The 21,080-nt window shown below is 42.6% G+C and overlaps 1 protein-coding gene across 3 annotated transcripts; it reads left to right on the forward strand.

Annotated features, from left to right (window-relative positions):
* The first annotated feature begins 1,301 nt into the window (after positions 1-1,301).
* LOC136427622 (regulating synaptic membrane exocytosis protein 2-like) lies at positions 1,302-20,824 on the forward strand. Of its 3 annotated transcripts, none has more exons than XM_066416605.1 (17): positions 1,302-1,916; positions 6,241-6,460; positions 6,985-7,155; positions 7,485-8,204; positions 8,411-8,477; positions 9,011-9,142; positions 10,147-10,276; positions 10,804-10,888; positions 11,569-11,764; positions 12,123-12,251; positions 13,245-13,337; positions 13,535-13,606; positions 14,021-14,099; positions 15,640-15,746; positions 16,517-16,633; positions 17,431-17,573; positions 18,158-20,824. In XM_066416605.1, the coding sequence occupies exons 1-17, from the start codon at positions 1,726-1,728 to the stop codon at positions 18,329-18,331; spliced, it is 2,826 nt and encodes a 941-aa protein (XP_066272702.1). In that variant the 5' UTR covers positions 1,302-1,725; the 3' UTR covers positions 18,332-20,824. The 3 variants fall into 3 exon arrangements, with proteins under 3 accessions (XP_066272702.1, XP_066272703.1, XP_066272704.1); XM_066416606.1 differs by having other exon boundaries at positions 9,026-9,142; XM_066416607.1 differs by lacking the exon at positions 13,535-13,606 and having other exon boundaries at positions 1,303-1,916.
* Positions 20,825-21,080: the final 256 nt, after the last annotated feature.

Raw genomic sequence — 21,080 nt, forward strand, 5'->3', positions numbered from 1 at the left:
ATTTGTGTAATAACTTCATCCTTTGAGCATTATAAAACCGTGCAAAAACATGCCATACAATGATCCCCTTAATTTCGCGAGCCTACAAAAACCCCGGCGACGATTTTCAGTGAGTTATCACATAACAACGGAGTCATAATTTTTGCATCATGGACGTCACTATACATTGTGATAGTGTTGTTTGAAAAAATCATGTATAGAAATGACTAAATAAATTGACTTTCAAAATCCGATTTTCGGGCCCTAATATTGCTTGGGTTGCCTTTTAACAAACCATCAAATTGGACGGGACTGTTTTAACGTGGCTTATGACGGGAAGTGGTTGGTTTCTCTAGATGGCAGGCCGGGCAGGTTTGATTTCACAAAGGATTCTCCTCTAACGCTTCTCCAGTTGCCGACGGCGGCATCAGGTGTGTCCCAGTAAGCTCCCATTCCGCCTCGCATCCTTGAGCCCTGATGTTTCGTCTAATCAAGCCGATTGACGCGTATAAACGCGTCAGCATGTCGTCAGCTGGACTTCCGCAAACGTAAACGACAACGTGGAAGAAACATTCACGGTATATAAGGCTTGTACAAACACACAGGCGGCGCCCGGGGTCAAAGCGTCATCAGTGCAGCACTTCCATGGTTGGCGGCCGTTTCAGCAAGGTTGGGGATCCCAAACGTTATGATGTGTAAACCTTTATCATATTAGGCGTCGTGTTTTCCGGCTGATTTTATTTTCGTCGATTGGTCGAGCCCACGCTCGCCGTTAGCGTAAACACAGCCTACTTCCGTAATGAGTGGCGTGATTATATAGCTAATGCGGTGTTGCGTTCCGTATCTTGCGAGACGGGAAGGGGGGAGCCACGCAGGTATGTTCGAGCTCGCGAAGCTGGGAGGGAGAGCCAATCAGATCGCTGAGTGTTTGGGAGATGGACCTGAAACTCCTAAAAGGTAGTAAATCGTGTTGGCATGAACAACGGAACACGATAATATACCTTAATTCTTGACAATGTAGCCTTATTTTCAACATGTGCGCTTACGTCCGAATTTTTTTCGAAATATTCCAATTCAACTTTTTTTCTGAAACTTAGTATGCAGCAATCATTAGATGTAATGTATCTGTCTGATTACAGTTGGCCCATGCTTGCGACTATTTAGTATTGCCTGCTGGATGTGGTACTCCCCCCCCCCTCCACTCTGTTATATTAAGAGCTTGTAGCGACTGTTTTCTCTTTGTGGTAAGACCGTAAAACACCATGAGCGGATCTGAAGACTGTCTCCGTCGCTACTCGCGGTTGTCAGGTTTCAACACGCCGGGATAACAAAGGCATATTTTTATTGTATACGTAAATATTAATATTCATTGATTTCTGCTAGAATTGCTTTTAATATCTCAGTGATAATATAATTCCCGGCGCGATGTTCGCCAGTGTTGACGGATCCCACGCGAGGCAGGCATGTAGGTGCGTAGATGTGCGCCAGCCGTGCGTCACCAAGCCGCGCCCACTTCCGTTAACTCCGCTGGGGCTCAACTCTACTTACGTACTGCCTCGCGTTTCCAGCTTCTTGTTTTGCCGCACACACTCGCCGTTACGCTTTCGTGCGGACCCTTACTTTTTATAAAACTGTTGCCATTATTTACTGGAATGTACGTTGATGTGAGGCGTGGTAGTACGATAGGGAATTCTATCTTCCAAGGATTGTTTACACTGACGATGCCGTGCCGGTTCTAGCGCAGGGATGATTCAGCGGGTGTTGAAGTGGTCGGCGCCCCGGGAGCAGCCTGCGTCCACCGCCTCACCGGCCGCCGCCGTGCCCAACTCGCCCCCGATGCCGGACCTGTCGGCTTTGACAGCCGAAGAGATCCGGACGCTGGAGGCGGTGCTGGAGCGACAGGAAGAACTGGAGCAGTTAGAAGAACAAAGAGAAAAGTAGGTAGAAACATTTTTTCCTCGCACACCCAGACGGCTGTGATCCATACTTTTTGACGCAAGACTCATCACAAAAATAATTTGTATATTTTGTAGGTTGGTTAAGCTCAAGCTGTAGTACCTGTCTGATTGTGTTCGATAGACTGAGGTTTATAGGGACTTACATAAGCTGATCGGCAAGTCGAACAGACAAGCTACGCTGAACTTACTTAGTTTATTTTTATTAGCCAGGTGACATGTCTTGGCTACACTGAATTGTCTTATTTATCAGCCAACTTAGACATATGATAAGACCACCATAGGGGTCCTCCAGTGCACTGGGATGTTGTTGTTTATCTACTATTGAGGTGGTGTCCGGGAGTTTTTGTTTTGTTTTTGCACAGTTCACAAACACCCAAAATAGACGAAATAATGAAGAAAATATGCTGAAAAGGGGTTGTACATGTCAATACCATTCACATAAAGATTTATTCGCAAAAATAATTTCAATTTTTGCGCCAAAATCTTACATAGTGTGCCTTTAAACACCAAACGCAGAAGATGTAATTCAATTGTCGCCAAGATTGTGACTGCAGCTAGTAATAGAGCCGAGGCAAAGCTATTCTACATTCGCTCAACTATCGCTACTATACTTCTTCCGGGACGAATGGCCGGTTTAACTCATTATGTATCCAAGGGAAAGTATCAATTGGCTCTTTGTGTACGTTTAGGATTACCACTTGACCATGTTGAGTTTGTTTTGGCGTGCGACGAAGTAGGTCAAAACAATCATACAAAACAACCGTGGTCACCATGGTGACGGATTTCCGCGTCGATGTCTCTGCGTCATAAAAGACCACACGAAGTTAGGGCTTCTCCGAATTCACCAAATATGGTATCCTGCTGCAAAAAGCTGTGGGCGGTTTAAGATCAAAAACGCGCATCTCGGAAGTCATTCCACTTCAATGAATCCAGTTGAGTAGCATCATAGAATAACAGAGAAGATAAATAAGTATGCGGCATGAAATCCTAGTTATAGGAACAACGGTATTGTAAACACGATCATGCTTAAAGCAACGTGCCATGAATTTTTGTCCCTCTTTCCTTGACCGCCCCACCCACCCATACACATACTGTACACACACACACACACACACACACACACACACACACATACACACAGAGAGAGAGAGAGACACACACACACACACACACACACACACACACACAGACACACATACAGAGAGAGAGAGACACACACACAGACACACACACACACACAGACACACACACACATACAGAGAGAGACACACACAGACACACACACACACAGACACACACACACATACATACAGAGAGAGATAGAGAGAGACACAGACACACACACACACACACACACAGAGCAAAAACTCACACAAAAACACACACACAGACGAAGCCCCTCATATCAGGCGAAATTGTTTTTCTCTCATTTTCGTGCGTTACGTCCGTGGAAGCTTAGCAACAGTATCATTTGCCGGGTAATTCTTGCCCCAGTTACAAGCTGACGTCACCAGCAACTACGACGTCATTAAGCGTTTGAAGACCTGCAGTGAATTGAAAATACACCCTCAAGTCATCTTACTTCAAACCTATATCCTTTTTGATGCTGCTGGATATTCATCCCCACGCGCCACGCTGTGTTGAATATAACATGAGTATTAGACCGGCCCTTTTATCTCTCCTTGGTGCTGATTTGCCTTCACGTCACCGCTGCTTTTAATATGACGGCTATTTTGATTACCATGTCTTCCTCCTCAGGAGGCATGATAATTCCCTAGCCGCTGTTGACCGGGTTACTTACCCGTACACTTGATTCTACCTGCATTTTTCAATAATTTTCCCCTCTTTGCATTTTTCAACTTGCTTGTTTTTCTTTATAATCCTCCTTTTTTCAAATTTTCTATTGCATTTCACAAAATGAACACATAATACAAACAAGAGAAAATCAAAGTACAGGAAAAAGAACATAAGCCACGGATCCAAAAACAATAAGTAAAGGTGGAAACAGAAATGGAATACTTGTAAATATAAGTAATATCCAAAATAATAGTAATAGCAGCCTCATTGGCAAATAAATTTAACAAATTCAGTACCAACCAAAGATAACAGAATATTGAAGTTAAATAGAACCTAAGTTGACAAAATTAATATGAAAAGTCCATATCAACAGAATCATGAGAACATAAATAACAAAAAGAACTAACAGTGACTGATCAGCGGCGAATACAAATGGCAAAAAAATACAATATCAACCAAAGATAAGTTATTACATTGTTCAAAATTTCAACAAATTCTCCTTTGCTTTTCATATTCACATACCCCCTACGGGTCTATCTGATCAGTCTCTTATCATTAGTAATGACATACTTTGTACCTTATTCGCAAGTGCACTGCGTGTTACACTGAGGGGCGGCTTTACTGGAAATATAAATCTAGATACAGAGACAGAGAGAGTGAAACCTCTGGTTGCTGCCATATACGCACAATGGCAAGCAAAATACATTTCTATCCAATGACAATCTCTATTTAAAAAGGACAAGAAAGAACGTTCTTCACGGTGTTATCCTGTCCTAAAGATCAATATGTTTCCACTAACGTTACATGTTTTCTACAATCAACAGCGCCATTATTATGCACGTTAATTGGCACGAAGAAAACAGGTGCCTATTTTCCCTGTACAAATTCCCAGTATGGCATCCCGTTACCCAGGAATCATGACAACACACATACAAAGTGACCTTAATTGCAAATAACATTATCCAGTGATTCGTGCCCAAACTTCTTTGAACTGTGGTACGACTGACGTAAGATTTGCGTCAATGGTACGCCATTTTTGTGGTTGAAGATATCTGTTTGGTCAGGTTATGTAAAAACAAAACGTGTACGTAATGGAGAAAATGAAATTGTTTTATTGAATTTTTATTTTCACAGTCAAAACCAGCAGTTAACGTTAGATGTTTATTCTTTCTCCACTGTTAGACAACATGTGGAAATCCAATAAAATGAACATGTTTTTTTCACCATAAAGGTAAGAAACTTGTCGCAACAATTTCCGAAACTTCTGTAGTCATGTGAACCAGAAAAATGCATTGAAAAAACTCCTTTGAACTGCGGTACGACTGACGTAAGATTTGCGTCCATGCTACGCCATTTTTGTGGTTGAAAAAAACTGTTTGGTCAGGTTATGTAAAAACAAAACGTATACGTAATGGAGAAAATGAAATTGTTTTATTGAATTTTTATTTTCACAGTCAAAACCAACAGTTAACGTTAGATGTTTATTCTTTCTCAACTGTTATACAACATGTGGAAATCCAATAAAATGAACATATTATTTTTACCATAAAGGTAAGAAAATTGTCGCAACAATTTGCGAAACTTCTGTAGTCATGTGAACCAGAAACATGCATTGAAAAAACTCATTTGAACTGCGGTACGACTGACGTTAGACTTGCGTCAATGATACGCCATTTTTGTGGTTGAAGAAAACTGTTTGGTCAGGTTATGTAAAAACAAAACGTGTACGTAATGGAGAAAATGAAATTGTTTTATTGAATTTTTCTTTTCACAGTCAAAACCAACAGTTAACGTTAGATGTTTATTCTTTCTCAACTGTCAGGCAACATGTGGAAATCCAATAAAATGAAAATACTTTTTTCACCATAAAGGTAGGAAAAGTGTCGCAACAATTTGCGAAACTTCTGTAGTCATGTGAACCAGAAACATGCATTGAAGAAAAGAAAATCTCATACAAGAAAAGATTACATGTGTGTAGTGAAAAATCTCAACGAAGATCGTCGTTTACTAGAATAGGACTTCTGCTAATAGCAGTCTCCTATTGTGACCTGAGGGATGTCCCTCTAGCTCATTTGGTGGCAGCCTCACAGTTGAGCTCCTGGTTCCACATAGTTGCTAACTTGGAGACCCCGGTTAAAGCTAGCCTGAGTACCAGCCTCCGTAGTGACCACCGGCTCAAACATATTCGCTTGCTATCCGTGGTTAGCAAGCGATTTTTATTTTTGATCCAGCGGTCACTACGGAGGCTGGTACTCAGGCTAGGTTAAAGCCTGGGTTTGGGACATCTCGTTTGGGGCTGCTGCACCCGTCTTTCGGAATTGACGTCAAATTCGGATCCCTTTATTAAAGCACGTTAAAGGGGAAAGGCTAGCAACCCCTCCTGTTAACAAATCCGCCCTGCTACTGATGTGACAGTAAGGAAACCCTATGTGCCACTAGGGTCTGAACGGACTAATGAGCGAACGAAGGTGACCTGACCTACATACATAACTATTTCTCGCCCCAGGAAGCTGAAGAAGATGATAGAGGAGTTTGAGACGAACGTGAGACATCTGGAGCAGTCGGCCGCCACCCCGCGTGGCCTGGGCTGCGTGCCCGTCATTGATCTGCGCCTCTGCCGCCTCTGCTTCAAGACCAAGTTCGCGGACGGCATCGGCAAACTGTGCGTGGACTGCAAGAGGAGAGTCTGCAGCAGATGCGGAACGTTCTGCCGAATTGTTGCAGAGGTACGTGTCGGTTCTTGAATTATCGGTACAGTACAAAGCAGTGTTTAGTCGCTTTCAGCGAGGGCATTTGATTCATTTCGCTGTTTGAAGACCGCAGATGGTTATGAATTGTTTGTAACACGTTCCATTTCCGTCTCTCGCACCTGTTTAGTATTTCACAGAATTGTTTTCTTTCGCCTTTAGTGGATTTGTTTATTCCATTTTGTTCCTTTTATCAAGAAGTTCAGGACATTTGTCTCAAAGTTAACTTTTTGTGGGGTCGTGTGGCGTAACGGCAGGGTGTTCGACTCAGAACCAAGAGGTCCTGAGTTCGAATCCCCCTGACGTCATCGATGTTGTGCTCTTGGGAAAGGCACTTTACACGACTTTGCCCAGGTGTATAACATTAAAAATGGGTATGTTGTTATCTGTATGTGGCACTGTTAATATAAGTTATAAAAACTTGAGCGCAGTGCCATGTCGTTCTTGTCTGTCAAAAATCAAAGTAAAAAAAGTAAACTTTTTTCGTTCATTATGTTGTACAGATGACGACAGGTAGAGAGAGATGGCACTGCAACCTCTGCCAGCTGAAACGCCAGCTGCTGTGCATGACGGGAAGGTGGTACCACGGCACCGTGAACAGGCCGGCTGTATCCGTGCGCGAACTGCTCACCAGAATACGTGACGTCAAAGAACTCGACATCGAATCTGACAAGGTTAGTTACATTTTGATTGAAACAGTACGACTGAATTTTTGTCACAGCATTCACTTCTCTTTTAGTTTAAAGCTTAACGTTATCGTTGAGTAGCATTTCACTTTTTGTAGACTGTCCAGTGCCCGAAATGCCACCATCCCCAACAACAGTCTAAACAAATGTAGAATGAAGAAAGACGAACTTAGTTGGAAAGAAATTATGCACTTTATTGTTTTGAATCAGAATGAAAATAGAATTTCTGTACAAAAGTGGTATTTCTGGAATGACATTTGATATCCAAGCGTAACGATTTATCCCGAGCCTTTTTCTTGTAATTATTGTAACACCAGGAAGAGGGAGCTTCTAGACGCGCCAACGGAGGTCGTACCCGTCTAAGGGACATCAAAACAGACTCTGAGGACATTGGTGAACTGAGACCCAAAACAATAGCCAAGAGGAAAAACCGTTCGTCCCATAGATGTTTGCAACGGTCTGTCGCTATCACCGACGACCCTGAACCCCCGACGAGGGAGCAAATCGTCATGGAGAGGCACGACAGCCTCCGGGAACTAAGAGCCAAACGACGGAGTAAGTCTGACCTCTCGAAGAGTCCGACACTGGCGAGAGATGACAACCAAGCGGAATTCTACCCAGCAGTATCAAAAGAAAGCCTGACCGCTCGTGCTTTCTCGGAAATCGGTGGAGATGTGATGCTCCTGACGTCTTCACTGAACGACGATTTGCAGGATATTGGGCACAGCCTTGATTCTCCCACCTCAGTAAGGCTAGACCGCCGCAAGATCGGCATGGTGGGCATGCACATCCAGAGCGAATCAACACAAAGTTTGCCGAGAATCGCAGTCGACAGATACAACACAAAAAGACCTCGCGGGCCGGTTAGATACCCAACTATATCGTGTGAGGAGGATATTTACCGCACAGGTGCGCATGCGCCCCCGCCGATCTTCCTTTGCCGGACGGCGAGCATAGACCAGCCGGCCAGACCGCCTCCGGGAACAGCGTGGAGACGAGACGCCAAATCTGATACATGCAGACCCTCAGAACTTCAGGTGAGAAACCATTCACCTGTCGAGGAGCTTCTATCAAATCTTCTTGCACCTGTGTAGTCATCATAGGGATTTGATGTCGCAAACATTTCTCCTTAATCCCTTTTTGTTGTAAGAAGAAAATGTCTCCATTGACGGTTCTTTTACATGTTACAAATACTGTTATTAGGTGCTACGTTCTACTAATATCGTTTTCTGCTTGTCCGCAGGACCTTCACCCACCAGGGTCGTTTGAGGTCACATTGTTCAATGACAGGCGGACAGAGGAATTGAGAAGTAAGTACAATATACCGCTCAACCTATCCTTGTTCCTTTTATCCAGCGACATAACAAGCCTTCGAACCGCGGGATAAACCTCCAACTTCGAGGTTCATCCCAAGGTTTTGTATCACTAACTTAAGACACTCATATATATATATATATATATATATATATACACGTATAGCAGATAGTGTTCAGATAAAGTAACATTTCCTAACATTCCAAACACCATTTGAGAGAAAAATCAGTGACAAGACAGTGTTGACAAACATGGCCAAAAGTAGACAATGACTTCTCTCCAAGCAGAGGATGGGTTCCGGCAGGTTTTTTTACGTGTTCTAAGTTTATAGAGACAAACAAAAACGCCTAAAAACACGAAATTTCTAACAAAACTGCCGGAACCCGTCCTCTGCTTGGAGAGTAGACAATGACGACATCCGCAATTTACCTAAATATATATATATTTACCAAAGCTATATATAGACTTTGTTGCGTCTTTTCCGTCTGTCTTAAAACATAAACCACCAATGCTATGTTTTCACCGACAGTGCGTGATTTTACAGCGGCTAACTTCGGCCTACAAGTCACCGGAGGCGTGAAGACAGAAAACGGTCGACTTGCGGCTTACGTCACCGACGTCCGGGAGGGTGGTCCAGCCGACAAGGCTGACGTCAGACCAGGTAACGTCTGCGTTACTACTAGTCTTTTCTGGCCTTTTCTGCGTATCTGCGATTCTCTTTTTCATGGCCGCGCGCTTTCTTGTGGCTACGCACCCTCCAGATAGCAAGCACCATCAGAGAGAGACACAGAAAGGCAGAAAATGCCGAAAGTGGCGAACGAAATAACCCCGGGCAGATTTGAAATTAGAGTAATTGATCTTACGTTAGCTCGAGATTCATGCAGGCATTTATACCTCTACGAACACAATTGACAACGTATACTGTCAGACCCGAAGACTAAGATTAATATCAGGATAGGACAGGTGAAGGATATCTGTTAGAATTCTTTTAAAATATGAAATATAAATAGGTGATTTGGGGTGCACAATAGCAACATGTATATTTGTTCGTGTTGCTATGCAACTACCGTGTCAGATCTGTTCTCCATCCCTCACACACCAAAATCATTGACGATGGCCAAGTGCATACGAATACGTCTACAGAGCTGACCTTTACGTTATGGCTGCCCATAGGAAGGCATGTTAAGATACACTGAAACAAGGCTTCATAAAAGTACTAACCCAAACTTCAATCTTAAAAATTCTTCTACACTGGAAAGTCAAAAGGGTTTAGTTGATAACCATGCAAGGAAAACAGAGGGTTGTACTGCTTTGAAACTCCGAGGAAAGCTGACAGTTTCAAGGAAACCCTACCTTTGACCCCAGATTTCTGATGTATCCCTCCGCATGACCCAACAACTCACATCTATCCTTACGCCAACTAAAATGGGAAACTAAACAAATTTCAACCAAAATGGGAAAGTTAAAACCCTACCTGTTCCCTCTAACCAAAATGTCTCCAGATTGGGCAAAAAGCAAAAAATTTCAAGGAAAACAAAGGTTTCAAAGATTTTAAGAAGGGACTATGAAGGTATTCAAATGTTTTACACTCTACTGCGCAACGCAACTTTGGGGTCACCCTTACAAACACATAGCGTTAATTGCTTGTGGTTATCCTTTTTGCAGGCTATACTGTGCTGCTGTGGAACGGCTTCCCTCTCACGGACTTGACCTTTGAACAGACAAAACGCGTCATCGACGCCACCCGTGACGAGAACCACGTGACCCTCACCATGACATGCCCCGGCCTGTCACCGTAAGTACCACAAACAAAAACATCTTGATTTCGAAGTGATGACATTTTTCAATGACATTTACCTCATGCCTACAATACGGCTTCTTTTGCTGGTTTCCGGTGCCAATATTTCGAACGCTAGATCTCGGATGAAGGAGATGACAATTAAGATGCGGATACAATATTACCTGCCTGCCTACGTGCTCAGGCCAGAAACTGGCCCCTTGCTTTCTAGGAGGATCCTCCAAGCAGTCCTGTCCCTTGCCCTAGCCTCTGCTTCCCGACTGTTTAAGCCCATGTCCTTCACAATTTGGTATTTCCATCTCTTCGGTGGTCTTCCCCGGGGTCTTCGGGTAGCGAACTCCTGGCCGTAGGCTTTGTACACTAGTGTTTGTGGGGTCGTCTTATGACGTGTCCAAACCACCTTGCCCCGAGTTTGGCTCTGATTTCAACATTTGGTATGCGATCACGGAGCGTGATACAGAGAATTCTGAATGTGATATTCTAGAGGAAGATAACGCTATTTATGCATGTGTCATGTCCTTCAGGTTTGGAAGTCAGTCCATGCCTCGCAGTTACCGGGAACAAGGGAGTGGGAGCAGGAGTCATCTCACGGCACCGCCCATGGCCATGGTAAGAACTCGTTTATTATCGAACGTTATCGAACTTCGTGTGTCTTTCCTTTTACTGACATGTTTTCCAGCTGTTCACAACCATTCACAAAACTATACTTTCTATGCATTGTTGCCATGCCAAACTCCTATATCCGCCTACATAGGTCAATGTCTCATACGTCATTCCAAAAGCGAGACCAAATTACCTACCGATACATGACTATATCGTAACCCCTATACTGTTATCGATAATATTTTTAGCTGTAATTGTAGGATATACAGATTAGCTTTGCAGTATTGTTAATTCAATGCCATACATTGAAGCTAAAATCCTCCCACACCATAAGGTGTATAGGGCGGTGCCAATCCCCGTTTCATTGCCCCGGGCCACACTGTGGTGCAATCACTGCAGCAGGGGGCTAGTCCACTGGCAGTGGAGTGTGTTTAACTTCCATACTGTTTCAGAAGTATGTACCATTTTTATAAAGTCTTTGGTATGACTCAATGCGTCTCTTGTCCAGAGGTGTCCTACCCGAGGCTTGAACCCGGGCCTTCTGGTCCAAGTAATTTGAACCAGATGTGGCTAGTAACAGAAGCGCAGACCACTACACCACAGGGACATCCCATTGTCATACATTGTACCATGTACGATTGTTGAGCAATAAAGTTCATTCATTCATTCATTCATGTCTGTCGTAGGGCGCAAGGGCATCTGCGGAGTCGTGTCCCAACGTGCGAGGAGGGAGCCTGTACCAGTCCAACCTGACCAAAGGCGACACCAGGAGCTGGCCTCTCCGGTTACCTGTAGAGCCGCAGTACCTCCACAACAGCCCGTCCTCATCAGGCGAGGTGTCCGGACAGAGGCAACACATGCGGAAATCCAGCTACAGTTCAGGTAACGTTACAGATCAGTAATATCCAAGCAGATCTCCACGGTGCGCCGAAAATCGTATATATGCTAGCCAGAGAAGCTCCGGTCAGCCGCGGGGGCGGATTGGAGCCTTCGGGGGCGGATTGGAGCTTAACGACTGACCGGAGCTTCTTGGCTAGCATATGTACGATTTTCGGCGCACCGTGGAGATCTACTTGGAGATTAACAGATCGGCCCATTGAATATTAAACCGAATTTGACGTCAGGCGTGATAGAAATATTCCTTCAATCATATTTCTGAAGATGCACTTTCAGTCTGTTAGAAATGCCAACGAATTTGACAAAACATAGTTCCTAACTCCACTCGCTTGTCCCGCCACAGCCACCGGGGTGACGATCATGGTCCCGTCGGATGTCCGAGTCGATTCTCCCGCCGACAGAGTCGACAACCGCGCTGACAAGGGAGAACTACCGACTTCGCGATCAAAGGAAAGCCTCCGGCGTTCACCATGTACGTCTTCAAAATACTTCATTTTCTACAAATTACAATATAATGAAATAACAGTGTGCTATTCAACTTTCCTTTCAATTCACATCTTCTGAAATTAGCACAAATCATTACTGCGCTGTCATTGGTTATCCGAAATAACCTGATCAACCAACACTATATAAGGCATACGCGCCTTATCACTGTGGCCTTTTCATTCGGAGACATCCGCAACACCGGAGAGCGCGGTTGGGGCCGACCCTTCAGTATAGGTGCAGGAGGGGTGATTAGAACGGGATTAAAAAGATAGCTCTGGATTTTCAAAACCCACCCACCCACCTACCCTGATACACAAGAACTGCCCATCTTCGGGGACTCGGCTCTCTCCGCGCGACTTCGGCACTGTCCCATAACTTATATTAGGATGATCCGATGATTGCGCAGTGTGGATAGTAAACAAATCACGACAAATAGTGCCCTACATTCGTTCATGACAGGACAGACACAGATAGCCTCCAGTCCACAACCATAAATGAATAAATGAACTTTATTGCTCGACACTTTTACACGGCACTATGTATGGCAACAAATGGCAAAGCAATGACTAAAAGAATATGGACGTAAATGGCGTTCTGACAAAATGGCGTTCTGACAAAATGTACGTTGAACGTTTCTGTCTGTTACAATGAATAACTAGAGTTAAGTATTTGTGCTACAAATACTTCAGGTTTGCTATGTTAGTTTTAATAGCGATTACGGGGTCGTTTTATAAATATGAATTGGTATTGAATTTTTCTTTTTATTTGAGTTGGATGTGTGATGGTTGTGTGCCGACTTGTTAAAAGTAGAAAGAACGCTAGCGACCCCCCCCCCCAAAAAAAACCCTCCCGATAAAATGGTATGGCGACCCTGTGACGTCACAATTCAAGATGGCGGCCACCACACATGCCAACGGATCCAACAAAGGTTTTTCTACGCAAACCCGTAACTAATACTTGTTTTTCGCCCCACCACCAGCTCCCTCCAGCCAGGAAATGTGGATGCAGCGGAAACAGGAGCGACTCGCGTCCAGACGGGTCAGAACAACGTCTGACGTCACCCGGCCAGAAGGTACCTCATTTACATATACTGTGTAGTCACTTTACACCTTACACTTTAGAATAGGCCGTATGGGCAAACCTGTTCTCAAACGTTATAGTAATCAGCCTACAACCGTTATTTTCCATCTACAAGCAAATCATTCACTCATTCATCTATCATCATTCCTCACCTCATCTGTCCTTCCATCAACCCTTCATTCCATGCAGGTAGAGATAGCTTAGGTGGAACCGGTAGGCGGCGCTGCAATACTGTGCCATCTGGAAGTCACCTCCTTTCAGGTGTGACAAACGTGTCTGTGACATTCTGTAAACGATCGGCAACAATCTATTTTGTAAAGTGCGAAGAACAACGGAGTACAGACAGATAGACCACGAGTCTAGACCAGCGCTAGATCACTAATTGATTTTCTCAATAAACTCAATAAACTCTGTGAAGGGGGAGGGGGGTGTTGCCGCCATGTTATGTTTTTCATTGCTTGTTGTTTTTTTGCCTGTCTGTTCTCCCAAGTTTGTTTGCACACACCAAAATTCTGATGCCGATCATTTACTTCATCCCTTCATCATCTTCTTTCCTTCTTCGTTCAGTCGCTCATTCCATGAAGTACGATGCATTCATTTGTGCATTACAGCATTTTCCCAGGGATAACATCACGACTTAACAAGTTATCGTCACTGTCGTCTTCTCTTCTTCAGGTTTAGATTACGAGTCTCCATCTTCACGAAAGCGCGCGGGAAGTTCCTCCAGCTTTGTGTCGTCTCTGGGAAGTGAAATGTACGTTTTATAGAATACTCATCTTTAATGTTATGATTTGTTTTGTTTTGTTTTATTTAGATCTCCATTAGTGATATACAATATGCACTATTCTTCCTGGAGTCCCTATACAAATAAATAGAATGAAGCAAAAACTATACAATTGGTTAACTAAGAATTCAACAAAACAAATGTGGTGAAATCAAAAATAAACGAGAGATGAACGAGAGAGGTCAGAGGTCAACATAACTGAAAACATAATCTGGATGTAGTAGACAGAAAACCAGAAATAATCATAAATTTCGAATATAAGTAACTTGAATAAACTGAGCATAATGTAAATATGAATGAAGAAACGCAAACATAATGATGTAAATGTTTCAACTCCGTATATAAAGATCGAGTAAAATATTGTATAGGCAGTGTATGCTTTTATTGGTGACTTCCTTTTGCACTAGACTACGCATTTTTTCTTTGAAAAATCGTTGGAAAGATATCTACACTGATGAATAATGCCTGTTAGTCAGATTTAACAGTCATGTAGAATAAAAGATTAGAATAATTTCTCTATAACTATAGATCATTAGAATATTTTCGTTGGCGCCAATGTAAGTGTGTAGCTTTTATCGTTATCAATTGAAAACAAAGTTTGTGTTGATTTAGATTGCCAAAATTCTGTAGTTTTTCTTTGAAAAAAAAAAAAAAAACTAATGAGATAGTCAATCAAACATGATGACGTCATTCATGAGGTCCCAAGAATTATATTTGGGAATCTCATGTTCTCACCTACCAATATTCAGTACAACCCCAGTTCTCTCGCGCTTCTTTATCGATAAAACAGTGCAAGTTCAAATCACCAGATTAGATCTTCCACCATTTGCAACTTATGCCGTGCTGACGCCTTCTCACCTGATAATTATGGTACACTTAACAGTGACGTCATATAATTCAATCATCAGGTGACAAATGTAGAACATTGACGTCATATAACTCAATCATCAGGTGAGATTATCGCCTTCTCACCTGATGATTGAATTATATGACGTCACTGTTAAGTGTACCAAAATTATCAGGTGAGAAGGCGTCAGCACGGCATAAGTTGCAAACGGTGGAAAATCCAAGAACTGTGACGGACCTATGTAAAACAACTTGAAGTAAGAACTTGTCTGTGGAAGATATTAAGCTTAGCATAGAAGGATGTTCAATTTATTGTGTAGCTTTCCTTTAAGGTACAGCTGAAGGGTGGCTGAGGAGTTTTGGGATGTTATTGAAAAAAAACCTTTATAAACCTTCCTCAACCTTAATTTTTTCAGGTAGCACCTTAAAGCAAGGTGATAATTTATGCAAATTAGTATGACGTCATGATTACGTCATTAAGAGTCATAAGGCCACGCCCATTTTTAGAAAAAAGGCTCTCCTTGGCTTGTACTTCGATGTTTATCAATATCACTTTGCAGGAATGTACATTATAGTAATACATCAAGGATTATGTGATCCTATGAATTTATTTTGAAATGACGATTTTGGGCAAATTTTTATTGTTATTTTTGACTGTTGGCAGGTCCCTATCGTCCCTACTGCCGTCCGACGGAGACAGTGACGGCGAGCTGGCCGCGCCTGAAGACACGACGGGCGGTCCCGCTCAGGTCATGTGGACTACGAAGGAAGGTAAGTCATCGGCACATCACTTCTACACCTACGGAGTAAAATCGCAGAAATGTTCGCGGTGGTTTTTATTTTCTCGGTTTTTGCGGTAAACAATTTACCGCGAACGTAAAAACCACCGCGAAAAGCCGTTCCATTGTGTGACTGTAGCGCTATACTATTGCTTCAAAAGCGAACTCAAAACCACCACGAACACTCTCCATTGTGTTTCTACCGCGAAAGTAAATCCCACATTTCTGCATTTGAGGTACTAGTCTCTTCTTAAGCGTGTGCCAACTACTGTTAGATAGATGAGGAACCCATCAAGCCCTATCAGCGACTTGGACGAAAAGGCTAGGGTTGAAGAAAGTACCAAAAGTGTTTTGTCATGATTTGAAATGAATGCAGAAGACATCAATCCTGCATACATCTAGTATAAGTAACTTTGAATGCAGTGAGTAGAGTTTGATCTAATTGCAAATCTAGTGAAAGGTTTTCGCTAACGTAACATGACCAATTAACGTCCGATTTATTCAAAACGTTATTTATCTTAAAACCGCGCGGACAGAGCCAAATGTTAAACCAATGGGATGAAATATCAGCTCTTCTAACAAGGAAAATGCATACATGGTCTGTAAGCTTTCTCCGCCTGTTAAACGCCGTGCGAGCATGTATTTATGCTGGGGCACATGTTACATGTAACGTTACATCAAACGTGGCGTCGTGTTTGTGGCCAGAGTCCTGAACAAGTTTGCGTAGGTTTTTAAACGATGTGTTCTTTGGATCCATTGTAGCAGCGGACACCTCCCTGGGCTACGTGAACCTCAGTCTGCTGATGAGTAAGGGAAACATGGAGGTCAGCATCTTGTGCGCGCGGGGAATCGGCGGCAAGGCTGAGACCACCCTACCAGGTACGACAATTATTGAATGAATTAATGAATGAATGAATGAATGAATGAAAGACCTTTATTGCACGTTTATGCTCTGATGAGCTAAGTACAGGTCATGGTGACAAGCAGAAGAATAGTTACAGTGGTAACAGAAATTTGATATCTGACAACTAATACTAATATCTAAATACTAATTAATACCGCTATGCACATGTTCAATTTCTTCTCGCTTCTTAAGGCAATTGTAAGTGAATAAGCATACAGGGTTCATGAGATATGGCTTGTCTAGTTTCATAAGGAATACACATTTTTCTAAGCTATCCAAATAATGAAAACTAGGAAACTTATCTTTTATAAAATCAAAGAGGATATTCCTGTCATTATTCATACCCGAGTTCAGTTTGATTCTAGCTTAACGCAAATGCCTGCTGAATATACCATATCAAACGTCTTTCAATGGCATAACTACAGTATCAGGGACCCGTACAATGGAACAAATTCATAAAAAAACTTTCCACAGGCACCACACTTCCACAGGGGCTTTTAAAGACGTTGTTGCGACTTGTATTTAGGGTTATAATTAGTTATCTAGAATATTACTTCCTGTGTCTGTCTGTGTGTGTGTGTATGTTGTACTTTTATGTAACTTATTTCCTGAGTGTGTCCAGGGACACATGTTAAACAGGTCCTGTGCCTGAGTGTGATCTGCTGGTAAACTGATTGATTGAGGTGTGATATCTTGCATGCACAGTGGCATCACGATAACACCCCTTGGTTTCAGTACTAACTAAATGTGCCCCTGTTCGTCGGTCTTACAGACACTTACGTGAAGACGTACCTTCTCGAGGAGGGCCGAAAACTGCAAAAGAGGAAGACGAAGGTTGTGCACCAGAGCTCCGACCCGAACTACCAGAAGAAACTGCTCTATCCGGCCTGTGACGTCGACAACAGGGTTCTTCAGGTATGTATGACCTCTAGCACAGGCCGAAGTGAACTTCATCAGACATAGATTATGTAAATTTTGACATCATTTGCATAATCTATTAGGACATGCTACAGTGTCTCCCTGAAGAAGACATCTGCAACATATGTGATTTGGAAAGGGGAGATAATGAATTGATACACACTATGCTAATAAGAGACATCTTTGCATATCCCAAATAGCGGTTACTCTAGCAACTGGATATGATTTTGGAAACGTAGTCATTGCATGTCATTTGTGCTGTAATGAGACAAAATTACATTGCAAAAGTAGGAAGTCGTGTAACTATCGTATTCCACGTGGAACTATTCCGTTTTTTTGTTCTGGTAGCCTCTCAAATGATAAAGTTGTATAGAAGGAGAGACAACGAACATCCATACGCCAAAAACAGTTGCTCAAGCACCTGGATAAGATTTTGAAACAGTCAGACGTTTCAGACAGCATCCGCTGTCTTTCCTCAGTGACTGCTGAATGCGTCTGTCTGACTGACTGACTGGTTCAAAATTGAACTTCATCAACGTAACGAACATCCATGTCTGACGTATTCATGAATTTGGTTACAGCTCATGATATGGAAGAAAGGGAAAGGCCTCGACAGCAACAAGTGTGTTGGTGAGATCCGGGTGGAGCTGGACCGGCTGGACCTGAGTCAGAAGACGTCGGGCTGGTACAAGCTGCTGCCGCCCATGGCAGGCGACACCGGGTCCGTGGAGTCACTCACCATGGGCTCACACTAGTGACTCACCATGGGCTCACACTAGTGACTCACCATGGGCTCACACTAGTGACTCACCATGGGCTCACACTAGTGACTCACCATGGGCTCATACACTAGTGACTCACCATGGGCTCACACTAGTGACTCACCATGGGCTCATACACTAGTGACTCACCATGGGCTCACACTAGTGACTCACCATGGGCTCACACTAGTGACTCATCATGGGCTCACACAAGTGACTCACCATGGGCTCATACACTAGTGACTCACCATGGGCTCACACTAGTGACTCACCATGGGCTCATACACTAGTGACTCACCATGGGCTCACACTAGTGACTCACCATGGGCTCACACTAGTGACTCATCATGGGCTCACACAAGTGACTCACCATGATCTCACACTAGCGACTCAACATGGGCTCACACTAGTGACTCACCATGATCTCACACTAGTGACTCGCCATGGGCTCACACTAGTGCTGTGTACAGAATCCTTTGATTTTTTTTTACACATTTGTGTCATGAAATTTATTCGAATGTTCCTAGTCTAATTGTACAATTTATCTAGACTAATGATGATGATTACGAAGACCATAAAACTGGTTGATTACGTTGTTCTAATTGACAAGTTGCGTGCCGACCTAGACGGTCATGTCTCGTCAAAATACTGACAGTGACAAACTTCATTTTTGAGCTTGTGTACATTTTTTAAGCTGATTACTGTACATGTGTACATTTAGTGTGCGTTGAACTACGTAAGTCATTAGATGGACTTGTATCAGGTGAAGACTTTTTATCAAGTTTGACATTGGTGTATCTTATCAAATCAGCAGTGATTACCAAAGAAGATATACTGTAAATGCATTTAAGTTCGCGTGGTTTTCATTTCGTGCTAAGGCGAAAATGGAGTGTTCGCGGTGGTTTAACGTTCGCGGCAGCACCATAGTTACACACTGCTACAGTATTGGACAAAAATGTTTGCGGTGGCTTTAAGTTCGCGGTAAACCGGTCGCCACGAAAACCGCGAACATAAAACCACCGCGAACATTTACAGTATCATTATTTTTCACTGGTCAGATGTGAATATCAGTCCGTGCAAAAAAATAGAAGTCACTGTGACGTTAAATTGCGAAGTTTGTTGATTCGTCCGAAGCTTGGAAGATCAAAACTTCTCAGAGGGAGAGATAATGTATCATATTTTGCGTGGTGTTTAAGTTAATATGTGAGGTGTGATTTTACGTTGAGAAAAACAGGGAAACCTCGGTCCCTAAAGTCACGTTTTAGCTGCCTCATGTGCAAGTTTAACAATCAATAATTGTAACTAACGGCGTTTCTAGTAACTGTCAGTTGTGACAGCGTTTTCATGAGTCAGTAACGCGTATGATGAACCCACAGATCATACTAGCAATATAATATCTGACAGATTACGACGATTTTACACTAAAATGCTGCTGTGACCTTTATATACATTAGATTGTTCCGCTATCCACTAATATGTAACATTGACAATCAGATGACAACCTCACTAGTTGGTCCATACAAACAACCATATCACGTGGCCACATATCGTCGAAAAGGAAAACGCCTCTTTTGTGGTGTAGAACTGTTATGGCAACCCATATTGCAGGGAATCTTGTACATACGTGCCAATGACATACACCCAGGTCTTTTGACAAGCTGTATCAGAGATTGCTTGCTATTTTCATGCACTGTAACGTTGAACAGGGTATTTGAAATGTGTAACAAACAAGTATTTGATATATCTAACTTCGGCAATTTCTTGGACTAGGCATTTAACTCGCATAGTTACGCTGTATAAATCTAGACTATTTAACTTTGTGATAGCTTGGATGGAATACTGATTATACATTTCCTCTCATACGAAACGTTTGTTTGTTACTGCATGTTAGAACTCTCAAAGGAATATTGTGTCTTTGAACGTTTAACAAGTAATGTTTTATCGCTAGGTGCACAATACTTGCGGATAGACAGTGAAAGAAAATTGATTTTGCAACTTCACAATGATTCATCTTGGTTTAGCTACCTTCATGTTACTTCCAATAGCCCTTGCCGCTTGTCTAAGAAATAGTTATCATAAGTGATAAGTAACAAATAGGCCATGTATCATGGCTGGGATAACTGTTATCACCGTTTCTGTTAATATTATGGTATAGTGTAGGACAAGAGTTGACTATAGGGCCTATGACATATATAGTGATAGCAGAAAAGTACACCGTATCAAGCAATACCATGTGTACTGAAAACAGACTTCAATGGTCGCGACTGTACAGATTTCTACGACATGACATTGTTGTTTTTTATCTATCTATCTATCTATCTATTTATTTATTTATTTACGATATATCGTTGTGATAAACATGGATGACGTAAGGCTGTTGGGGAAACCGCCGGTGCCTGGTGTGATTTTGTAACGGATATGCGGAAGCACCTTTGGAATCCACTGTATTGGTACACAGCCGAGGAAATAAAGGAGATATCAATAACATTGCCTTTTGCTTTGTTTGTTTTGTGTCTACTAATAGCCATACTGTATTACAGGATACTTTGATCTTATGGTATGTATAAGACAAATTTTGAAATGTTCTAAGATAAGATCCTTAGCTTCACGTTTTTAAACGTTTATATTCGAATTCATTTTATGTTCGTGTACGACTTGCAATGCATTCTCTAGTCTATGGACCTAAAATTGGAAACATGGATACCTTTCGGTGCATAGCACCGTTAAATTCATCTACATTTCA

The sequence above is a fragment of the Branchiostoma lanceolatum genome, chromosome 2 (genome assembly GCF_035083965.1).
Source record: "Branchiostoma lanceolatum isolate klBraLanc5 chromosome 2, klBraLanc5.hap2, whole genome shotgun sequence".
NCBI lineage: Eukaryota > Metazoa > Chordata > Leptocardii > Amphioxiformes > Branchiostomatidae > Branchiostoma > Branchiostoma lanceolatum.

Bases quoted from the DNA above. Each gene is read 5' to 3' on its own strand.
- LOC136427622 (XM_066416605.1), top strand. From the start codon at position 1,726: ATGATTCAGCGGGTGTTGAAGTGGTCGGCGCCCCGGGAGCAGCCTGCG. The intron at 8,478-9,010 runs GTAAGTACAATA...TTTCACCGACAG, and splicing joins GCGGACAGAGGAATTGAGAA to TGCGTGATTTTACAGCGGCT. The intron at 12,252-13,244 runs GTACGTCTTCAA...CCCCACCACCAG, and splicing joins AAGCCTCCGGCGTTCACCAT to CTCCCTCCAGCCAGGAAATG.